Genomic DNA, 24,618 nt, shown 5'->3' on the forward strand with positions numbered 1-24,618 from the left:
TGATTATTATTAGTCAAACCTTCTAATCTACAATGAAGCATCGTCTTCAACGGTTTTGCTTTGTAAACAAGAATTAAATTTGACTATACTTGGTGTACTATACTTATATTGATTAAATTTCACTTTGTTGAGATATTTTTAGAGTGTCCATTTCACCAGAATTTCAAACAAATAGGGTTTTTTATTACAAAACTATTGAACGAATTGATTTTTTTCAGAGGTCGTTTAAATGTAAACTTAATAAACGTAACTACTTATGATAACGGCTTATTCGGTAAACTACGACCCATAAAAAGTAATAGTGCGGCCCCCAATCATTTTTTATCTTAAATGAGATGTATAATTTGTGGCCCGCGAGCATGCAAATGTGGCCGGCAAAAGAAATTTTTTGAAACGTTCACTTGATATTCGGGTATCTGTCTAAATTGCGCGAGCGTACAAAATTGCACGAAGACAAAATTGCACGAGGGGACAAAATTGCACGAAAACACAAATTTGCACGAAGATACTTTTGCACGAAGACTAAATTGCACGAGAGCACAAAACTGCACGAAGATAAAATTGCACGTAGACAAATTTGCACGAAGGTTCACTTTTGCACGAAGACACTTTTGCACGAGAGTATATTTTTGCACGAGCAGACAATTTTTCACGCATACACTTTTGCACGAAGGGTCATTTTTGCACGAGTGACAATTTAGCACGGGTTTTGTTTCCTTCCCAGGGACGGGTCTAATTTGCGCGTAGACATTTTTGCACGAGGGGACAAAATTGCACGAGAAAACTTTTTTGCACGAGTAAAGTTAATATAATATCTAAAAAATTAAAAAAATCAGAACTAAAAAACTTGATAACTAAATAATGATATAGGAAAAAATACTATATAATGATAAAATATTAAAAAAACTAAAAATATTTGAATTATAAAATTTAATAATTAAATATTTGAGTTTATTTTTTTTAATTAAGTAAAAAAAAACAAGTCGATTACAAAAAAAAATAAATAAATACTAAGTAAGAAATAACTAATCAAATAATAATATAAAAATATAAAAACTAAATAATATATACATATATAATATTTTAAAGTAAAAATAAATTATTTTAAAGTATAAAGTAAAAATTAAATGTTAAATACATTAAAATAAATAATAAAGAAAGTCAGAACTTAGAAAACCAAATAACTAAAAAATAAAAAGATTTTTTAAAAATCAAAAATTATAAAGATTTATAAAAATTTAAAATTAATAATTTAAATATAAATACATTATATAAAAGTCCAAAACAAAAACTAATAAAATTATTAAAAAAAGTCAAAATAAATGAAATAAATATTTAAATAGATTTTAAATAAAAATAAATAAAAAAGTCAAAATGAACAAATTAAATAATAGACAAAAATCAATTAAAAAAAATTATATAAATGAAAATAAAAACTAGATTAAAAATTAAAATTTTAATTGTTTTTAAAATAAAATTACCAAACTTAGTTTCGTTTATATTAATAAACTTTTTTTGTTAAAAATAGAAGTTAACTAATTGTAGCTGTTATATTATTTTGTTTCTTTCATATTAGTCAAAATCTTTTATCTCCTTTTCTTCTAAAAAAGTAAGAAGAAAACTGCTTATGACAGTGCTTTTTCGCAAGTCTGGGTTAGATATAGAGAAAAAACAGAGCAGGAGAAACTTAATAGCTATTTAGAGTAAAGTGCGTGCAAATAGTGATGCAACTAAGATAAATTTCAGACAAATAGAAAATAATGATATATAATTTATGTTTAAAACTTTTATATATAAAAAAAAAAGAAGTATAATTTATGGAAGTATACAGCCAAAACAGAACTTTCTGTACAATGCACAATAAGAATTTCTACAGACGGATATCTCCTTTCTAAATTTATTTAATTGTCACACTGTTTTGCATGCTCGTTTTTTTCTGTGCAAAAGTGTTTTCGTGCAATTTTGTCCCCTCGTGCAATTTTGTACGCTCGTGCAATTTTAACACCTACCAATGTAAAAACTATTTACTTATTTTCATTTTTAATCTTGTTATCTTGTTTTATTTCATATTGAAGTTTAGTATAATCTTTATTTGATTTAAGTTTACATCAATACATGTTTATTCTTTAATAAGGGATATTTTTATTTAAATAACATTCTGGTTTAATTTTTATTAAAAATTTTTAAACTTAAATTAGTTTTCAAACACAATAATTTAGTTTCAATTATATAAAAAAAACTAAATTAATAAAAAATTAATAAATATATTAATAAAATCATTAAAAACTTATTGAAACAAACAAATGAAAAATATATTAGGTCTCTCAAAAAAAGTTGTACACACCTAAATTAGATTTGATTTGTTAAATTTATGTTTAGTCATATTATCTTAATATCATAAAAAAATTGTTATAAGCAAGAAATTACTAAAAATGAGCATATAGAACAGTATCATAATTTCTTACTAATATGTGCTTTGTTTGTATTTTAAGTAGTAATAAACATAAATACAACTTTTATACATCGTTTTTCCAATTTTTTACACTGTATGTACTGTATTCAAAACTGATAAAATACTCAAAATAGGCTAATATAACTTTTATTTAAGTTTATGACTCTTAGCTTAAAATAAGCAAAACAATTGTAAGAGTTTTTGATATCTGTTACGACTGAGTTTGTAAAGCTCAATAAGATTCAAGTAGCTTCCTCAAAGGTACAGAGTAATTTCTATGAACAAAAATGAACATGCTTAAATATTTTTATCCAAGGACCTGGGTGTACAAAAAGATGTTTTAATTATCAAGTCATAAAGTCGGATAGTAAAAACTGTTTAGTTTTTCTGAATAAGTTTTACTACAACTTTGAAAGCGTATTTCTTAGTACTTAAATTAATGAATTTTAATTTTAATTTACCACTTTTTAATGTATTTGTTTTAATTTAAGAAACAAACTATTCTGAACTACTAAGCAAACAAAAATTTAAATCTATTAGGCTAATAAAATAAAAAAAACTTTTTGTTGTTGAAACAATATAGTTTGTTCGATATAATAAAGTCATTACAATAAAGTTAACTTACTCTTTTTACAGGTAGTATGGTTTTTAGAACTTTTCATTTTTCGGCCACTCATTTTAAGCTCAATAAAAACATATAACCAGTAAGCATGACTAAACTTATTTGTAAAATTTAATGTTGTAAGTTTTTGGTGAACTTATAAAAAGCTTTCTATTACCTCTGTTTAAATAATTTTCAACTTAAACTACTTTTTATGAAAACATTTCTATCCTTCACAGTAGCATAGCTGTAATTTAAATTCTTTTATCTGGTCAGTAGTTTCAACAAACTTTATAAAAAAGTATTTTACAAAAACTTTGTAAACCTCTAAATGTACTTGAGTTTAGCATTTTCAAATAAAACTTAATATCTTAGAACTCACTAACAGTAATTTTAAGAAGTAACTAAAGTGGTAGTGCAACTGAAGCTAGTATTTATTACTTTATTTCAAATGCAAACTTATTTTTTATTAATGCTATGCAAACAACTTATTTTTTACAGTATCAAATCTTTACCAATTTAGTGGACTAACAGTTGTATTTTTAGATGTTGTTAAAATATTCAGGGTAGTTTAATTATAAGATTGCTTCAAGTTGTGACCATTTTTAGAACCAGCCCAGGTTATGATCAAACCATTGTTTTGTATGTACTAGTTACTGTTAGTTGTTTTATCATTAGTTTTATAATTTATTGTTGAATCTTTTTGATTCAACTCTTTTTTGTCGTTTTAATAAATTTGTATCATATTTGTCACTGAATGTATACATTAAATCAATAAACTAAAAAATTCTAATATTTTAAAGTAGATGAATATTTGTCCGTTTTGAGTAAAATACTATATGTTACACTTTAAATTTAGTAATTTTACATATCATTAGACCAATATCCTTTATTTTGTAATCAAACATTAAGTTGTGCACATAAGAAAACAAGAATTCCTTTTTCTCTTTTATTACATTTTAAAATTTTAATTTGCTAGACTTGTTCAAATGGTTAAAATCAGATTAATTAATTATTGCAATAAATTGTCATTTTAAACAAGATCTTTTAAAATTGTACCTATGTAAGAATTTCAAAAGTCCTAAAACTTATAATTTTCATTCAACACTAAAATAGTTAAATTCATTAGTTGTAATTTATGACTCAAACTTTAAACATTTAATCAATTAAAACGCTTACAATTAAAACTTAGTTTGTAACAATGTTAATTTTTTTAGTTATTTAGCACTTATGGTTTTAATAAGAAGAACAAAACATTCAAATATATTTACAAACGAAATACAAATAAATATTATTCAGCAGTTTACTTTGGTCTTAGAAAAATTCATTCAAAATGAAAAACTAAAATAAAAAGGCAGGAATAAAACAAAATAAGCCATAACAATTTTGAGGATATTCAAACTAAAAGGCCATAAAAAGTTCAAAAGAGAAAATTTAAGAACTTTGATAAAATACTTTAATTAAATTAGTATTATACCAAAAAAATATTTAACTTTTTTTAAAGGTTTAAGCTTCAAAACATTTTGTATAAAAACTTTTTTAATTATACATTTAGTAATAAAGCTTATAATATTATTTAGCATGGCAAATAAAAGTTTTAAACTTTTCAAATATTTTCTAATTTATAGCAAGCATTCAAAGCAGCAGAAATATTTCAACTTAATACCGTGTAATAAATTACTTTAATAAAAAAAAATCTAAAAGTAGAAAATAAAAACATGATATGATAGATGGCACTAAAATAAAAAACTATAAAAATTCGGATTGTCAAAAAAATTGCAAAGTATTAGGGACATAATTACAATTGCAAACAAATAATCAAACACTTGATAAACTATTATAAAATTTATAAAACATTGAACTGTTTTTATTTTACAAGTCAGTTTTTAGTGTCAAATTAGATGATAAAAAAAATTGAAAAAATCAATCAACATAATTTAACAGACATATTTTAAGTTTTACAATCTAAAACAACTTTTTTTCAAATGAGCATAAGTTATCATTGAAAACTTTTTTAAATATTTTAAATTTTAGAACACAATTAAAACTTAGTTTCTCTAGCTACTATAAAAGTTATATTAACATTCATCTCATCGAGAAGTCTTTAAAAATGCTGAAATAAAAAAAAGGAACTTCGAGTCAAAAAAAAACAATAATCCAAATTAATCCAGTTAAGAACTTAAAAAAGAATTTATTTAAAAAAAAAACATACCAAATCCGAAAAAAATCCAAAACTCTCGACCTCAGTACAAATTTCAAACTTTTCTAATCAATTATGACGTATTTATGACGTAATCAGCTCTTACTGACGTCATCTTTGTTCGGAGTGTTTTGAGGTTTTCTCCTGGTCGACCTTCTGAACCATGACGAGAATCCTGATTGTGACGCGTTTTCGTTTGTGACGTCATCGTTCGACGATTTGCTCGTCAGAGACGTCACGTCCGATTGAGGAGGGCTTTTCTTCACTGTGACGTCATAAAAGTTTAATTGAGAAAATTATTCAATGAATTATTATTATTTTAATCGTGTAACAAAACATTACTTTATAAAAAAGTTCTTAAGACTTTCTACTATTTTCATAAATTGCAGCGTTTTTGTAGGGTAGATTCTCCTAAACTATTTCATAATTGTCGCTTTGGCATTGAAGTAAAAGCAACCCCTTCATTAACGAACTACACATTTACTTGTTCGCCTCTTTTACTAGCTTCTAAAATCGCCTAATTTAGAAACGTAGTAAAAATATTACTTCATAAAATAAGCTAAAATCAGTAAAATAGCAAGCTAAAACTTCTATGACTGCCCAAACTTTAAAACCATCCCCTATTACCATTCACTGCCTTACTATTGACTTACTAAAATGGCTTTAAACGAGCATTATCGCCCCCTTTTGGAAACCCTGTTCTGGAGTAATGAACCTTCAAATAACAGACGATAATTATCTGCATAATTTACATAAAAGCACATCTACAGAAGGTTTTTAACAAGTTAATACCTTCGAGCAAATTTAGCACAATCCAATCAAAACAAATACAAACCAGGGGTGTTGTTTGTAGAACTTCTCCTGAAGTAGCTCATCAACCCACTCGAAGCATTTTCCTGCCCCTGCTTTATTATTCTCTTGTTAGGGACTTTCCCCCGTTCAACTGTCTGTTGTATCAGTTGCTCCATATCGTCCTGTGAAAATAGTATTTGTTCAAAAAAGTCCTGTGAAAACAGTATTTATTCAAAAAATTCCTGTGCAAACTCTTTGTTCGAAAAAGTTCTGTGAAAACTCTTTGTTCAAAAATGTTTTTTTTAATGTTCAGTAACCATATTATGATTGGTCTGAATTTTCTTAACATGACTAAGCACATTTATTATTATTATTATTATTGTAAGTTAATTGTCATACGAAGGAGCCAGGCATCAAAACCTAGGCCACTTATACAGAAAGACATACAACAAAAAGACAAAAATAAACCAAAATTGTACATTAAAAATGAAAAAAAAACTGAGTTTAACTAGTTTAAGTTTAAAATTAACATAAAAACACAAACATAATTAAGTTAATTAATTTAAGTAGAAAATATTTATTCTTTTTTTGTTTGGTATGCTGGTTAATTTTTATTATTACAAACATAATTTACAACATGATCACAATTTAGCCTGAAACAGATATGTACAAATAAAAATACAAAAAGGTATTAAAAATATTCTCAGCTTAATTTAGTAGAAAGTAGTACGATTTATGATATGCATGTTTATAAATAAAAATAAATTTTCTCACCTGCCAAGCTTCTAATTCTTCTTGTTGAGTGACTTTTTGTTGAATCGCTTCTAACAATTGAGAATTCGCTGACATAAAGTCTGTCTTCGCTTGTGCAAGTTTTACCTTTAAATAAAAATTAATAAAAAATATTTAACTAATAACATATAATAATTAACATTATAATAATTGAGAATTTGATGACATAAAGTCTGTTTTCGCTTGTGCAAGATTTAACTTAAAATAAATAAATTAATAATAAGTATTAAACTAATTACATATAACAATTAACATTAAAATAATTGAGACAATAGATCTGTCTTTGCTTGTGCAAATTTTATCTTAAAAAAATAAATTTATTATAAATCTTACAGATTACATTAAATAATTATAAACAACTAAAAACTTGCAAACATTAAATCAGTCTTTTCTTGAGCTAACTTCACCTTAGAACAAAAATAAAAAAATGTTATTTTAAATTTATCTTTTACTTTTTTATATCTTTTGCTTGATCTAATTCCACCTAGTTGGATTTATTTATGTCCAAACACACTAAACATATTATACAAATGAAAGTAAAATTTGTTTTAGTATCACTGGAGAATATTAAGAAAATACAACAGTTTAACTTTGTAAAAATATATAATATTAATCAATTAAGTTAAAAGATAGTTTTTCTTTAAAACTAAAAACACGTTTCAAAAAATTTATTTTAATTTTTTGATAACGAAATGGTTTGCTTTCCTAGTATTTAAAAAATTTTGTTGATATTAAATTGTTACAGCCTGAAGGAAAAAAAATAATTTAAGTTAATTTGTAGATTTTATTAAACATAGATTAAATTATTTGTAAGCATATGTAAATAACGTTTCGATTTTAGAGCAATATTTTAGTTATTTAATCTAACATTGTAATATGATTATCTTGAAAACCGCTAGTTAAACAAACATAGGCAACTAAAATGTTTAAACATTTATTAATAATAAGTTAAGAATGGAGTAAACATACTTAATTTTTTTAAGCTACACCCTTTGCAAATTTTAACAACAAAAACTTCATTCAAAAGACATTTTTATTCATTTGAGCTTTTTTAGGCCACTAAAAATTTTATTGGTGAAAAATTTTTTATTTATAGATCAAAGTCCGCTTAACTTAACAATACTTTCACTTGAACTTAAATTTGTTAACAATAAAACATTTGTACCTTGGTGAGCTATATAAAACGGCATAAACAACATTTTTACATTTTTATTTACAACTGCATTATTAAAAGAAAAACATTATTCCAAAAATCTTAATTGTATGTAATTGTTATGCTTGTATAATTATTACATATAAACATTAAGTTTAAGTAGAATTTGTATTAAAACGTGAAAACAATATGTTTGACGTAATTTTGTTTCAACATAAGTTTTATTTGTTTCTACTAAATCTAGCTTCAAAATTTTCAGTTTCATGAGTAAAACCTAAACAACTTTATATAACAGTTTATTTCTTAATTTTATTATTAAAAAAGTTGAAAGTTTAAAACAATTAATCCTAACCTAAATAAAAATATATCAAAACATTTTCAAACTATAACTTTTCTATTATCTTAAACCTAGAAACTATCAAAAAAATACCTAAAACAACTGAAGAGTACAATTCTATGGACTTCATAATTACTAAACATCAAATATAAACTGCTATCTAATTGACCATAAACGTTTTCAAAACTTGAAAAAAGTAAATTTAGTTCGAAAGTTAATTAGGCTCAAAGTTTATTTAATAACATTTTTTATTTTAAACAAATTAAACTTTAAAAAAAAAAAAAAATTTTTAATTGTTTAAAAACTAATAAGAAAAAGCTTAAATTTTACACCCAACTTTAAAACATACCAAAGAGTTATCGTAAATATAGAAATAAATTTGTACTTCATTTTTTTGCATCCAAACATTTAATTTTTTGAAAGTACAAAGAAAAATAGAATAAAAAAAACATTAAAAACCTTGACTTTTTCATGTTTCCGTATTTCATTTAAATTATTTATTTATAAAATGAATTAATAATGCAAAATCCTCCCCTTCTGAAAGCTTAAAGAGCAATTTAATCTGAAACCTTAATGTATAATACTATTTATTTTAAGTTTGTAAACAAAATGAATTTAGTTTTATCAAAAGTTTACTTTTATTTTAACAAACTTTTATTGTTTTGTTGTGGTTAAAGTAAACAAATTTAATCTTAAAAATATTTTTATCTACAAACATGTGTTTATTTTATATAGAACAAATTAATTCTCTGAATGTATCTAACAAAAAAATAAAAAGTAAGTTGTTAAAGAAAATTATTAGTTACTTGTTTATATGTTTCAATAAAAAAATTCTTTAAAAAGAAGTTGTAGTTATATGTATTTTTTAAAATTACAGTTATATATTTGCTACAAGATCTATGTCCCTTTCAAATCTAATTTCTAATTTAACACTTTTTTTAAATTTCAAACTTTTAACAACTACTTCAAGTGCATTTTATTATGCGTATTAATGACTTTACCTCTTTCTATTATAAGTTTTTTTTTACTTATTATTTATCATACCTGCATTTTATTATGTTCATTAATAAACTTATCTCTTTCAATTACTATTTGGTTTTGTTTTTACTTAATATTTGTTTATTCTATTATTTAATTATTAACTTGCTTTTTATTGTGTTCATTAATTGCTTCTATTAATAACTTATTTTGTTTATTATTATTTATTTATTAACTTGGATTTTATCATGTTCATTTATTGCTTCTCTTTCTATTATTAATTTTTTTTTTATTATAATTTATATACTTACTTGCATTTTATCATGTTCATTAATAGCTTCATCTCTTTCTATTACTAATTTAATTTTGTTTTGTTTTTACTTACTTGCATTTTGTTGTGTTCATTTATGGCTTCATCCCTCTCAATTACCAACTGATTTTGTTTTTCCCGCATTTTTCTGACGATTTCCTTCGATGTCTCTTTCCATTCCTGTATAAATACAACAAAAAATTAAGAAAAATTATATAACAATAATAATAACATACAAGTAAAATAAGAAACAGTAGTATAAACATTAACAATTTAATTACAGTTACTTCAACTTATATATCAAATATACTCTCACTCTTTAAATTTAAAGTTAGTATGAATAAAATTTATGAATAACTATATATAGATCTTTAGAAGTATCTTATATTTGTTTCATAACAGAAGTCATAAATCATTTATTATCGTAAAATTTTTTCATAAATTCTGTACATTTTTTTAAATAGAAGAGTACCATTAAAGACTTTTTGCTTGTTCTAATTAATTTTAAAGTACTTATACATAGCTTATCGTTAATAGTTTGTTTTTTTGCACAAACTATCTTTTTAGAATACAAATTTTAATCATAACTTTTTTAAAATGAAGTAACTACTAATACATTTATGCTCGTGCTTAAGAGTTTTAAAATAATCATTTTTACACCTAACTTACTGTAAAAACTATAATAACCTGTGAAATAAGGTTAAAGTATTTGTCAAACAGATATAACTTAAACCTGTTTTCAAGCTGTTATGAGGAAACAAGTTATAAATATTTGTGTTTGTTTGAAATCAGTAATTACACAGTGTCAAATATATATAGTCAAACTTGACGTATTTATTTAATAATTTAATTAACTTTACGTAATAATTTATTATAACCATAACAACATAATGTAAAAGTATAAGATGTAACGTTATAATGCGTTAAATCCTGGAGATCCTGATAAACTAAGCTTATCGGAATGAATACCACAGATGTTCTTGTGCTAAAACTTTATTTCAACTAACGGCGTTTCACTGCTCTCAAATAAATTTAAGAACAGATCTACGGAGTCTCAAAAATTCTTAGTCTGATTCTTAGAGCTTTTTGAGACTCCGTAGATCTGTTCTTAAATTTATTTGAGAGCAGTGAAACGCCGTTAGTTGAAATAAAGTTTTAGCACAAGAACATCTGTGGTAATGTAAAAATATATAGGTGATTAAAGAAAACTGAACAAAAAATCTGTATAGTAATGACATAACTTACTAGAAAACAGAAATATTTAAATCTTGTTTACGCGGAACATATTTCAAGAGACTAAATTAAACCTTTTTTTTTGTATAAAAAATAAACTTTGAAACTAATATAATCTAAACCAATCTAATTAAAAAAAAGTTTTTTTACTGTTATAAATACCCAATACAGTAGTTTAAGGGTAAGGCATTGTTATACTTTGGAACAAATAACAATTTTCACTAACACACCAAAACTTGAATTAAGTTTTTTGTAAGTAACATGCGAAACCCAAAGAAATTATTATAGGTGATTAAGACTAACTTAAAACAAGTAAACCTTTTAACTATACAGTATGTATTTTTTTTAATAATTTAAATACCTTGACATTGATGACGTCATTGACGAGCGACGAAAGCTTGCTGATTGCGAGCGGCAGGTTAGGGTTTTCCCCACTTTCGTTTGTGACGTCATCACTACGTATTATGACGTCATCAGTGGTGTTTATTGCGAGGTGACTTCGTAACTTCGTGTTGATTGTTTGGATTTTCTGGTACGAATCGAACATCTCTTGTTTGAACTGTTGAGAAAATAAATTTTCATTTTTTTGTTTTTTGGTTTTCATTTTATTTTTTTCACTTTTGGAGCTATAGTTTAATAAAATTTATTAATAAACTATATAATAGTTTTTTTATTTTCTGATACGATTCGAAAATTTCTTGTTTGAGTTGTTATAGAAAGTATAACTATTTAATTTTTGCTTTTTAGTTATTTTGATTTTTAATTATATTTGTATATCCTAGAGCTACAATTTAATATATTTTTTTGTTATATTTTTAAGTTTGCAAATATATGGTATAAGAACATATTCTTTACAGTAAAGACTAAAAATAATAAGGTTTAACAGTATTGAAAAATATTGTTTAGTTTTCTTAGTATATTTTTTTTATTTCATGGAATTTATGAAAATTAAACAATCGAATATTCAAATAATTAAAAAATAATAATAACAATCATGTTACATATGGAAACCACGTTCTAATTTCATATGATTTAATTTAAATATTACGTCACAATGAACAGTTTCGCGGTTTATTGTGTCACTATGCTCTGTTTGAATGAACTTCCCTATCTATTTATAATAAAGAAATTATACGTTTTTGAATAATAATGTGTTATAAAGTTTTACCGCCAAAATTCTTCTTTAAAGATATTTTTTTATTGAACTGTATTTTATAGTTTTAAATCATTCTGCACTTTTCAAATTACTTAAAATGAAATTTTTTACTTTCGTTCATTTACCACAGAAAATAAATATGGCTCAAACTTTTGTATAAAATTTGTTCATGTTTTTATAACGCTTATTTTATTTTTATGTTTTTTCAAACACTATGATAATCCTATTTCTATTTAAAACGATAATGATAGAAGCTAAATAAGTGTTTTTGTTTTTTTTATGTTTAACTAACTTTTGTGTTTTATATAGTATTAATTTAAATTTAAACAGCTAGACAAAATAATAACTTTTATATAATAAGCACTTTTATAAAAAAAAGTTTTTGTTGTTAACAGACTACTGAACAAATAAATACATTGTTTCAACAGTAAATAAAAACAAGTATTAATAATAGTGCTTCAAATGTACTTGACATTGTATTATTATTCAAGTGGTTATAAATCAAGTGTTTTTATTGATTTTTTAATAACCTAACATCAATTACTGTTGTTTTAAATATGGATACATGTTTTTTTAACTTGTTGAAAAAGTTTAAACGCAACCACAGTCGTTAATATTAATATTAAAACAAAAAAAACTGTATTTTTCAAAACAACTTAATGTATGTTTTACTTTGTATAACTTTTATACAGGTAATTGTAATAGTTTTTATAACTGTCTATGATTTTTTTAAACATTTTTTAATTAACAAAGTTTCAAGTATTTTAATGTTAACTAATTTGTTTAAGCTAACATTAACTTGAATTTTTTTTATCATTTTGTTACACAATAGTCATAAAACAGTACTTAAAACCAGGAGCTATATAATACTTTTCTAAACTTCTTGAATGTTTTTTTTTTTTCACTTAATCTCAAAATCATTGCATTAAAACTCTTTTTTTTTTTTGTATACCAGCTTCCTTCAAGGCCGAAAGAAAATTTAATTTTTAATCAACAAATATTGTTTACCAAAAATTAAACATTTAACAAATGAAGATAAAATTTGTAGTTTGTGGTTATAGTTTAAAACCTTAAAGGTATTGGAATAATTGTTTACAAAATCATACATAATAAAAATTAAAATTTATTTTTGCTTATTTTAAAAAGATATGTGTTTATAATTTTAACTTTTGAAGTTAATTTAAATAGGCTTTTTAAGTAAATATTTAAGGCTGTTAGTGTTTTTATGAAAATTAATACCTTAAAAAAGTAGTGAATTACATAAATCTAAAATTTTATAAAGGAAAGAATGTATATTTTATAAAATTCTAAATTATCACATATAAAAATGTTAGTTTATTTTTTGAATACTAAAAATTATTTAAAAACACCAATTTTACAATAAAAATTAACAACAGTAATACAAATTGTATTTACAAACACTTAAATACTACAATAATAGTACTATATTTTACATATACAATAAACAAATTATCATAAAAAATACAATAAAAGTATAATGATTTTCACATTTTTATTTATTTAATTCAAAAGAACTAAAGTAATAGCACTAACTACAAATAACACAGCTAGTTTTTTTAAATAAAACTATTAAAGCTACAAAGCATATCTGGAAAAAACTAATTATATTTGAAATTTTGCCATAACTAATTAGCATTTCTATACTACTTTATTACTACTAGAAGAAAAACAAATACTTCTTAAAGTTAATGCATTAACTATCTTCATTTTAATAAAAAAAATTACAGTTAAGATAATTAATTTCTGTTTTGACTCCTTAATTTTGACAATAATTTATTTTGTTACATTTTTACTAACAATGGTTGTAAACTTTAATTGTTTTTTGTACAGATATTATTATGTTTTAGAATAATTAGTTAATAATTATTTTACCTGATGCCCAAAATACTTTGAAATATATTAAAAGTTAAGGTTCACAACAGCTTTTAAATTTTAAAGATAATTAGTTTTTGCTATTTTTTTTTTATAAAAATAAAAAGTTTTAAACAACCTCAAACAAAAACTTAAAACAATTTTAAATGAAGTTTAAAACTTTTAAAATAATACACTAAGCTTAACATCTATAAAATAATGAAATTAAACTTTTAGTTGAAAACAAAGTGGGTAGTTGAAAAATTTTAGTTTGTTTAACATCTGTGATAACACAAAATTAAAGCTTAAGTTAAAAATAAAACAAAGTTTGTTTTTCAAAGGCTTCTCAAATCAAAACAACTTTCATAAATTTTAATGAATAGGTGTGCCTTTTAATAGACTTAAAAATTCTTCAGTTTAAGTAAGAACAGTTTTCATAAGCTTGTATTTGAGTTAAAATGTTGTTATGTTAAATTGTTTTGATTTTAAAGCATATGAATAAAAACTTTTGTATTTAAGACGTCTCTTTAAAGTTTATATTAATGATATTTTTTATATTAAATTTATTTTTTATCTATCATTCATAATTTTAAATAAAAAGCTATGAAAAAAACTGATATTTTTTATATTTAAATTTTTTTTATTTATCATTCATAATTTAAATAAAGAATATGAAAAAAAACTGACAATTTTTTAATATTGTTATAATCTTTATCAGTATAACAAAAAAGAATCTTATATGTATCTTTAAATCTTTTATTGTTTTAACTATTTAAAAAAATAATATTTAAAGAATTATTTTAAGGTTAAAAAAATTGAACTGTAATAAATTGTTTGAAGTATTAGATTCCTCAAAAAAATACTTGAAAAGGTACTAAGTAACGAGCTTTTATAGCTTTTATTTGTGCCCACACAGTTTTACCAATAAAACTTAGAAGATAAAAATATTACTCAATAAAACAAGAAACCTGGGATATCTGCAAGTAACAACTAGAAACTGAAGAGTTGAGTTTGTGAAATACTTCGAGCATGGTTATCTTGTCTTCCCTGCCCTGACGTCTGTCTATTGTGACGTCACTATCGTCTGGTGTGATGTCATCGATGTCGTCAGAACGCTGCAATACGTCACAATAACAACGACTACAAGCTGCTACGTAACAATAACAAAACAAACACTGATAATTACAACAAAACTGAATAATTACGCTGAGGTGGTTCTACTCTATATATTTAAATTAAAATAAATCATTCTGATAATTTACTGACCGATTTTTAAATCATCAGTTACTGAAATCATTTTACAAAACTGTAAAAGTATAAAAAATAAGAAGTAAAAGTAATATAAGCTGAAATTATTGTACATTTTATAATCACCTAACAAAACTAAATTATTTTAAAATTTTATGCTAAAAAATAATTTGAACTGAGAAGAAAGTAATATAGATATAAATCTTTTAATTTTTACTCTAAAGTTGTAAGATTAGTCGCTTAATTAAAAGACAAAACACCTACACCAGCTAAAAATTTTAATTACAAACTGAACAACATTTGATTTGTACAACAAAGCATTACTACATTGGTCTAAGCAAGCAAGTTTAATAAAATTATATCTTTATGACGTAATAATAACCTCGTCTTGATTGTTGTGACGAAAGCTTTCTTCTAATTCGTTGAACAAAGATGAGGAGTTAATTGAAGACATCAGATTATTTGTGGAGTTCATACTATTTCCCACTAAATTATAATAACAATGTTAATAGTAATAGTATAAATTACAGTTTTATACTAGTTAATATTTTGAAATGTTCAAAGTTTGAGACAGCTATCTTTTGCATAAACTTATCTTTCAAGTACAAAACTGCCAGGACAGACAAAGTACATAAACAAACCAAAAAACAAGAATTGTTAGAATAATTAACAGTATATATGCGTTATGAAATAAACAAACGGGAATTATTTGAATATTGAACACTCAAAACTTCTTCCTCCAAATTTTCAATTTTGTTGTGAAGTTGGGAAATTATCAATTGATGCTCTTCATTTTCTCCTATTCTTTGGGCTAACTGAAAGTAAAATATTAACATTAATATTTATGTGTTTTTTAATGATTTTATATTTATTAAAGAGTGTTTTTAATTCTCTGCAATACGCTGTGCTAACTAAAATAAAATAAAATATTGATAAATCTATTTGATTTATACAAATATATATGCTTATAAAACCAAACTTTTTCGTTCTTTTGTTCAAGCTGATGTTCTACATCTTGCAACCTCTCCTGAGCGCTTGTGAGTTCAAACTGAAGATTCGAATTCAAATTTCTCAGCTGTTTGCATTCCCGTTTCAGTGATTTCGATTCCTTGTCGTTGTCCGATATCTGATTTTTTGTGAAAAAAAAAATTATGTAGTTTTGTTTATGATATTTGAACATAAAAGTTATTTGTTATGAATGAAGGATTTTTTGCAAGAATAAACATAGTTTTGTTTATTATATTTGAACATAAAAGTTTTTTTATTCTGATTGAAGGATTTTTTGTGAAAAATAATTATGTAGTTTTGTTTATGATGTCTGAACATAAAAGTTATTTGCTATGATGTAAGGATTTTTTGTAAAAAAAAATTATGTAGTTTTGTTTATGATATTTGAACATAAAAGTTATTTGTTCTGAATGAAGGATTTTTTGTAAAAAAAATTATGTAGATTTGTTTTTGATATCTGAACATAAAAGTTATTTATTATGATGAATATGTCAGTACTTTTGTTTAGATGTTCAAATGTATGTGAATATATTTTGTTTTGTTGGTCAAGGATTTTTTGAGTGGATAGGAACTATTTTATTTTTTGAAAACATTTAAAACTTTCATTAGTACTAAATAGCCTTGTTTTCATCCTTGTATTATTTAGTATGATTAAAAAAAACTGAAAAATTGTTTCTGACTTTATCAGATGTTTATATGGATAATCTGTTTTCAATGAACTTTTGTTTGGACAGCTAAAAAGGCCCTGTCAAGTTGTGTAGTTTTTTTTTTTTGAATGGAAAATACGTAAATAATAAAATCCTAAACTTTTTTAGGACAAATACTCGTTTAACTGGAAACTTGTTCTTTATTTATTGGTTACAAGTGTTAAAGTAGTATTTTTAAAATATAAAATTAATATATTTTGGTAAAATATGTTAACTAAATACCACAAATACGATAACTATTTTATATATGAACTACCTCAATGTAAGTTAATTATAAATCATATTTAATTTTTTTAGTTTGTTATTGATCTACAAAAGCATTAAATTTGTAACAGTAATTTTGTATTACTATTAACGACTATAAAAATAAAAATCAGTATACTGTTATGACTACTAAGCATAAGTTTTGTATTTTAGAATTTTTAAATTAAAGTTACTGTTTGTAAATCTATAAATATTTCTGTTTTAAAGTTTTTTTTTAATTTAAATATTTAGTTTTGAATCCATTATTAAAAGCTATTTTAAATTTTTCTCACACAACTTAAAGTTGAATAACTTTTATAGGCTAAACACACTGTGAATAAAACTGTTTTTTTGTAAAAAATACAAAAAAGTTTTGCTCTAAAAAGAAAAAAAAATTTTGCTTCTAAAAAGAATTTTCACCAATACTACATACTTATGCATATATATAAACTATTTTATTTAATTATACTTTTTTGTAGTTTTATAATCTTCTTTATGTATTGTTTATACTTTTGTAGGTATTAGCATTTAAAATATTTTACAAGTTATAACTAATAAAGTTAACAAACACTGTTTTTTTTTTTGTTTAAATTACAACAAAAACACACGACTTTATAAATAACAAATAAATACACCATAGTACAGATTTGCCAAAAGTTTTTTTTTCCAGGTTTTTGGAAATACAAGTTATTTTGTTCATTTTTAGTACAAAATTTGATTAAGGTAAAAAAGTATAAAAATTTTGTAAGTAAACTGTAATGCTACTTTAAATGTGTTATAGTAAATGATTTAAAAAGGAAGTTTCATTTGACAAAACTTTTGTACTGTATCAAAACTCCATCATTTTACTTGTAAAATTGTTTAAAATTAGACTTATCCATGGTTTTTGATTAATTTTTATTCAAAATTTCAAGTTATTTTCAAAGCTTCTGAAATTCCAGGTTTTTTAGCAACCCTGATAGTATAAGTAACAACAACCGAGCTACAAACTTAATTTGCATTCTACAACAACATATCTAGCTACAATAATAATCTAGCAAATTAAGTGGCATGAGTTTTTACTATTCTATGTGCAAATTAAGTTCTTACCTTCCTAAGTAGCTGTGCATGTATGATTTGTTATTTGATTAACATGAATATAAATTTACAAACTGATTTTATTTGATTGATATGGATATATATTTACAAACTGATTTTATTTAGTTAACATGAATATAAATTTACAAACTGATTTTATTTGATTAATATGAATATAAATTTACAAACTGATTTTATTTGGTTAACATGAATATAAATTTACAAACTGATTTGATTATTTGTTTGATATGAATATAAGTTTACAAACTGATTTTATTTGATTGATATGGACATAAATTTACATATAGATTTGATTAGTTTGATTGTTAACAACAAGTAGATTTGCTTATAAATACATGGAAAACCAATATTTCAACACAACACAAAAGTTTTTGTTTAAAGTTAATGAAAAACTGACTTAGTGGAAAAGCTGATTAAGCATTTTATTATGAAAATTAGATTTTCAACAGAAACAAAAATAAAAAGGTTTGTATTAGAATTATATTATAAAAATAATCAGAAAATAGTTATTGAAATACATACTACTTTGAATTAAAATTGTTAAACAACTCTAACTGACTTTATTAATGGTTTGATTGTAAACTATCTTATTTACGTTACATAAATTTATTTTGTTTATATTACTTAAGTTAAAAAAAGTTTTAATACTGTAGTATAAATATAAACAAACAAACAAACAAAGTAACCTTAAAAAAAATCAGCAAACTGTAAAGGTAAAATTTTTGCAGTAATACTTGAGTTGATAAAATGTCATTTTAACTTATGCATTCAATTAAGCTTTATCTAATTTTTTGTTCTTTATAATTAATTTATAAACAATTTAGTTCAAGATTGTATAATTTTTAGAGAGCTTGAAAGAAAAACAAATATGAGAAATACAAAACGAAAAGCAATTTTAAATAAAATTACAGGAAAAATAAAATAAAGACGGTTTTACTATTTTGAATTAAAATTTAATTTTAGTTTATTGCTAACCTTTTTAATAATAAAAATTATTTAAAAAAAAAAATTCTGATAAAACTTAATTTCTATTGTTAGTACAAGAAAATGAAGTAAAACTTAAAGTATTTTAAAACAAAAATGTTTATAAAGGATTTATGCTTAACTAGGTTTTTTAATTAAATTTTTACTTAAGCCTTTTAAATACTAGATAAAACTTAATTTATTGGTAAATACATTACATAAAGCAAGAAAAATTACTGATTAAGCACAAAACTTTTATTCTAAGCATAAAACAAAACTACTTTACACTGAAAAAGATTTAAAATACTATGTAGTATTTACAAAACTACTAAACAACTTTTTTTTTCACAAACACTTAGTCATTTATACTATGTTTGAAACATTCATTATCAATAAATTTATTTATAAATACTTATAAAGCTATAGAACAGAATTTCATTCAGTGGCATAAAGCATAAAGCCACAAAAATTTATAAATTGAGCAATTGTCGAAAAATCAAGTATTGAATAACTTAAATATGTTGGATTTTTAACTTTTTTTACTTTAACACTTAAATAAAAGTATTCTAATAATAAAAAACTAAAAAAAAATTAAAGTCTCATTTAAGCAATAAAAACACAACAAAATCAACTATTCAACTTTCAATCCCTCTAAAAACTTAACAATTTATGAAATAAAATTTATTTATGTTGATAACATTATTAAAAACCCTATTCGTTTAAAAATAAAATAAAAAAAGTTACCTGTTCTTCTTTTAATTCTAACTGTTCAATTTTAGTTTTATCATTCCTGAACTTCTCCATGTATTGTTTGGTCAGTTGTTTTACTTGAACTGCCAACTGCTGTTCTGCGTCTGATGCCTGTAAAATATGAATTTTGATGTTTTAATTTTAAATAGGTGTCATAAAATGATAAATTTCATTCTCACATTCTTGTCTTTAAGCTTAAGAGATCTTTTTATTGAAGAAAAAACTGGTCATTTAAAATAATTTTTATAAACTCTACTTATTTTAAATACTTAAAATATAAAGTATTATTAAAACTTAAAAATGTTTGAAAACTGTATCACTAAGCTTTTTATACTTTATATACTCAGCTTTTTTCCGTATATTTTAGCTACAGAAACTTCACTCAAGATAGTAACACAAGCTAAAGAATGTTTTCAGCTGAATTTAAATCTTAAAAAATATGCATACCTTTTGCAGTTGTATTCTTAGTTTATGGTTTTGGTCGTTAAGGTCAATGGCAATTCTATTTCTTTCTTTTTCAACAGATTTCAGTATAGACTTTGTGTTGTCCAGTTCTTCCTATAAATTTCAAACAAAACTTATTATCAAGTATACTCATTAAATGTGGTACACAATGAAAAAAAAGAACAAAAAAGATAAAAGTTTGAAAAATTCAAAAAAACTTTTTGTCAACTAGTGTGATGCTTCAAAAAAATGTTTAAAAATAAAAACAATTTATTTTTTTTTTTCTTAATTTATTTGTTATGAAAGCCTGTCAACCTCTGCTCTAAGCTGCCAAAATTATCAACAAATTGGATGTTTTAGACCAAAAAACGATTTTGTTAAATAGCTATTAGGTTAAGTTAGTTCCAATTTCATAATTAACTTCTTGTTGAGTCATCAAATATTTATCATAAGAAAAGTCTAAAGAAATTGGTGTATAATGTTTTATAGTAAAAAAATTACTTGTAAATTACTAATGTCTTGTTCATGTTGGGACTGAATTGCTTTTGTTTCTTTTGTTTTAACATCAAGTTTTCTATTCATTGTATGCTTTTCTTGCTCTAATTCCTAAGAAAAAAAAGTTGGTTATATTATTTAAAAAAAGTTTTAAAACATTACGATGCCGATTAATTAATTACTTTATTCAAAGTTTCTATCAATTTTTTCTAATATTTTCCTACAAAAAAAAGTAGAGTAGTTTAAGTTATTTACATCAATTCTACTGGTGAAATCTTCAATGAGTTGAGCTTTTTCATTTGCAAGTTCCTCATTTTTCTCAAGAAGAGTTTTACCCAGTTGAGCTGCTAGATGGAGATCCTTTTCTCTCTTCTCAAGCTTTATTTGTACATCAGTCTGTTTAAGTACATAGTATTATAATCAAAAATTTTGTGAAAAAAGTATTTGATAGTTTTTGTTTAAATGAAAATACTGGTGAGTTTTTTCAATCTTTTTTTAACATCATATTTGAGTTTTGAAAATAACAGTTAGGTAATGTTTTATTTGTTTTTTCATTTATTTATTTCAGTTCTTATACTAAAAATCATTTAAAATATGATGTGGAATTTCAGCTGAAAATTAAAAGTGTAATATATTTTTAGTGAATGTTGTTATTTCACAGAAAAATTGTAGTTCATAAGTTTGTATAAAAAACTTTTTTAAAAAAATTCTATCACAAATGAAGCAAAAGTCTATTGTAAAAACACTGAAAAAGTGCATCTGGCTAAAACAATAAAAAAGTAAAAGGAAAATATATATATTTAGTGAATTTGTAAGTTTGCAATAAAATTGACCAAAAACAATTTACTTAATGCTTTATATTCTATTAAAAAGCACTTATAACTTATACTTTTACTATTCATTAAAAACCAATAATGGACTCCAAAAATTACCATAACATGATTGTGACATGCCAATTGGTTTTAGATCATGTTTATGTAACACAACTTTGACTTACAATAATGGTTGAATTAAAAATTATAATGTAACTATTTAACAGGATGAAATTTTCAACTATAAATGTAACAAAGCAGTAAAACTAACTTCAGTTAAATGGCTGGAGTGTGATACATTCAGCACATCATCGTTGCTAATGTCATTGTAATCACTTTCATTGAAGACAAAACTTGACTGTCTGTTGTAGGGGAACAAGGCATCTTCTACGGATATGTTCTGCGCTACCTCATCGGATGGGATCGAGTCAGTGTGCTTGCCATCGCTCGAATCATAACTCATTTGCTTGTATTAGGTGTGAGTTTTATGGTTTTAAATAGAAGGTTATTTAAATTTTATTGGGAAAATTTCTGAAAAATAATGGTTGTTCAAGATTTTGGTTGACTAAATTAATTGCATATTCGTTTGTCTATAGTCCAAAAACTTACTGTGCACACTCATTTAAAGTTTGAACAGGTGTTCTTTTTTAGAAACACTGGTCTGTTGTGAAATATATATATATATATATATGGTATAATTTATGGTATATACATTCGAAATACTTTGACAAAGTCTGTTCTGAAATAGTTTTTAGAAAATAAAAACAATATGGGTACCAATAAAAGTCAAAACTACTTAGTTGTGTTTATTGATATTTTTTTTGTAACAAAAAAAAATGAATATATTTAAGTAAACGAGAAAAGAATTATCTGTTTATTGTTGCACTTTTGGCACTTAATAAATTAAAACTTAACAACCTGCATAATAATTTATAATGTTTTTTTTTTAAATCTATAAAAAGTAACTTTTTTGTGAAAACAAACAAATTTTACCTTTTTTTAAACAAGTAGTATTGTTTTTAGATGAAAATTAACTGCAATGTACTTTTAAGCTCAAAATTTTATAGAAGTATGTGTTTCTTTAACAAAGGTTTTATAATTCATATAAACTTTTAAGGCCATAGGGGGTTAACCATGTTTTTTACAAGTTCACCTTATTTTATACAGTTTTTTCTAAGCTTAAATATGCATTTTATTGTTTTAAAAAATTAAAATAATTTTTTGAGTTATTACCATTCAAAGTCGGGCTGCATAATAGATTCCCTATGGGAAGGGAAAACTAAAACAGCAAAATTTTTTAAGCAATCTTCTTCAAACTTTCATAGTCTAATCTTTATACAATAACATAAATACGTTACTTAGGAATTACAAAAAAAATTGATAAATTGTTTTTTTGAAAAAATATCACCTTTTTTTTTGTTTGTAATAAAATTTTTATTCTTTTAAATTACTAAAATTCTAAAGTAACGATTTTTCCTTTTATTATAAGGAATGTTTCCTGAAAATTTGAAGAAGATTGCTTGAAAAATGAAGGAGGAGATAGATTTTTTGTGAATTTTAAAATTTACAAGAAAATTAACCCCAAAAAATTGCAGTCCACACGTTTATATCAGAAAATTTATACAAAAAATTAAGTATCTCAAAGTTAAATAATATTTTTGAATTCTTTAAAAACTGGCTTGTAGCTTGTACTTAAAGCTTTCATATAAAAGCCAAAGTTAATTTAAAAAAAAAAAAATGTTGGACTCCCCCCCTATGGCCTTGTAGCTTGTAATCTATATAAAACCTATATTTAGCTATGAAAAATTTTTTAGACTCAAATGCATTAAATAGACTTTTTGAAGCTTTGTTGTTTTTGGTAGTTTTTAATATCCAACACTTGTATACTTAAAACAAGCAAATTTAAATAATCATAAAACATCAAGTAACAATAGGCATTAAGTATATATATAATTAATAAATTAAATATATAAAGTTACTAATAAGATTAACTTAGCCTGGGTTATAGTAGTATTTTAGACTTATTCAGCTATTTTTTATTCTAAGATTATCAAAACTAATTAAATAACTGCGTACTATGGAAGTTTATACAATAAACTGTTTATATAATTTGCTAAATCAAAACAAGGAAAGTTGACTTAAACTAGTGTTTAACTAAGCAAAAGTTTTTTAGTTACTTAAAATTAATTCTTGTTAATTATCACTATGTTGGTATAACTAAAACAAAAGATAGCAAATACTTTAATCAGTAAGCAACCTTAAATTACTCTTGCATCTTTTAAAATTTTTTTGATAAGTAAAACCTATGTAATATTGCTTAACTACATGGGTACCACTTTTTAAGGTAAAAAAGTCTGAGTGACCCAAAAACTAGCTTGAATTGAACTCAAGTTAGCATGAGTTGGCCTGAGTTTATGAAAATGTTTAAAAAAATAATAATGTGGGCCAAAAGCTGAAACTATACTATAATCATCAAGCTTAAATACCTAAAGATACTAAAATTTCAACAAATGAATAAAATAAAACAGTTTTTTTAAGTCATCAAAACTAGGCTGAGTTTTAAAAAAGATATCCAAGCTAACTTGAATTTTGCAAAAAATATTAAACTATATTTTAGAGTTTGAATTAAAATTTGCTTAAGTTACCTTGAGCAGTCTGAGTATTTGGAGCCCTGCAATTGACAATTTCACGGAGCTGAAATCATATATGGACATCAGCAGTAATAAAGTTTAATTTTGTTCCAAACAAAATAATTTGAACATTGACAAACTTAAATCTATTTGTACTTGTTTTAAAGATAAAAACTTGCAACAAAAAATCTGTTTTTTTTTTCATCCTAATAGTGATATTACAGTGATGCTAGCAAAAATATTTTTTTCTAAATGGGGTTTGAAAATATTAAAGTAAACTAATTATAAACCATAACATTTGAGAAAAAATAATGAAAAAATTGTGGTTACCTCTAAGCTATGGG

The 24,618-nt window shown here is 23.5% G+C and overlaps 1 protein-coding gene across 1 annotated transcript; it reads right to left on the bottom strand.

Moving 5' to 3' along the window:
• Nucleotides 1-4,803: 4,803 nt before the first annotated feature.
• On the bottom strand, nucleotides 4,804-22,107 carry LOC145841893 (BICD family-like cargo adapter 1). The gene is made up of 15 exons (XM_082949192.1): nucleotides 21,916-22,107; nucleotides 21,088-21,228; nucleotides 20,839-20,943; nucleotides 20,341-20,451; nucleotides 19,888-20,004; nucleotides 18,172-18,183; nucleotides 16,104-16,250; nucleotides 15,825-15,939; nucleotides 15,507-15,610; nucleotides 14,845-14,991; nucleotides 11,210-11,407; nucleotides 9,691-9,795; nucleotides 6,820-6,924; nucleotides 6,089-6,227; nucleotides 4,804-5,518 (listed from the first exon to the last, which is right to left on the bottom strand). The coding sequence occupies exons 1-15, from the start codon at nucleotides 22,105-22,107 to the stop codon at nucleotides 5,349-5,351; spliced, it is 1,908 nt and encodes a 635-aa protein (XP_082805318.1). The 3' UTR covers nucleotides 4,804-5,348.
• Between the last annotated feature and the right edge of the window lie 2,511 nt (nucleotides 22,108-24,618).

This window comes from Thalia democratica, chromosome 1 (genome assembly GCF_965202585.1).
Source record: "Thalia democratica chromosome 1, ktThaDemo2.hap1.1, whole genome shotgun sequence".
NCBI classification, from domain to species: domain Eukaryota; kingdom Metazoa; phylum Chordata; class Thaliacea; order Salpida; family Salpidae; genus Thalia; species Thalia democratica.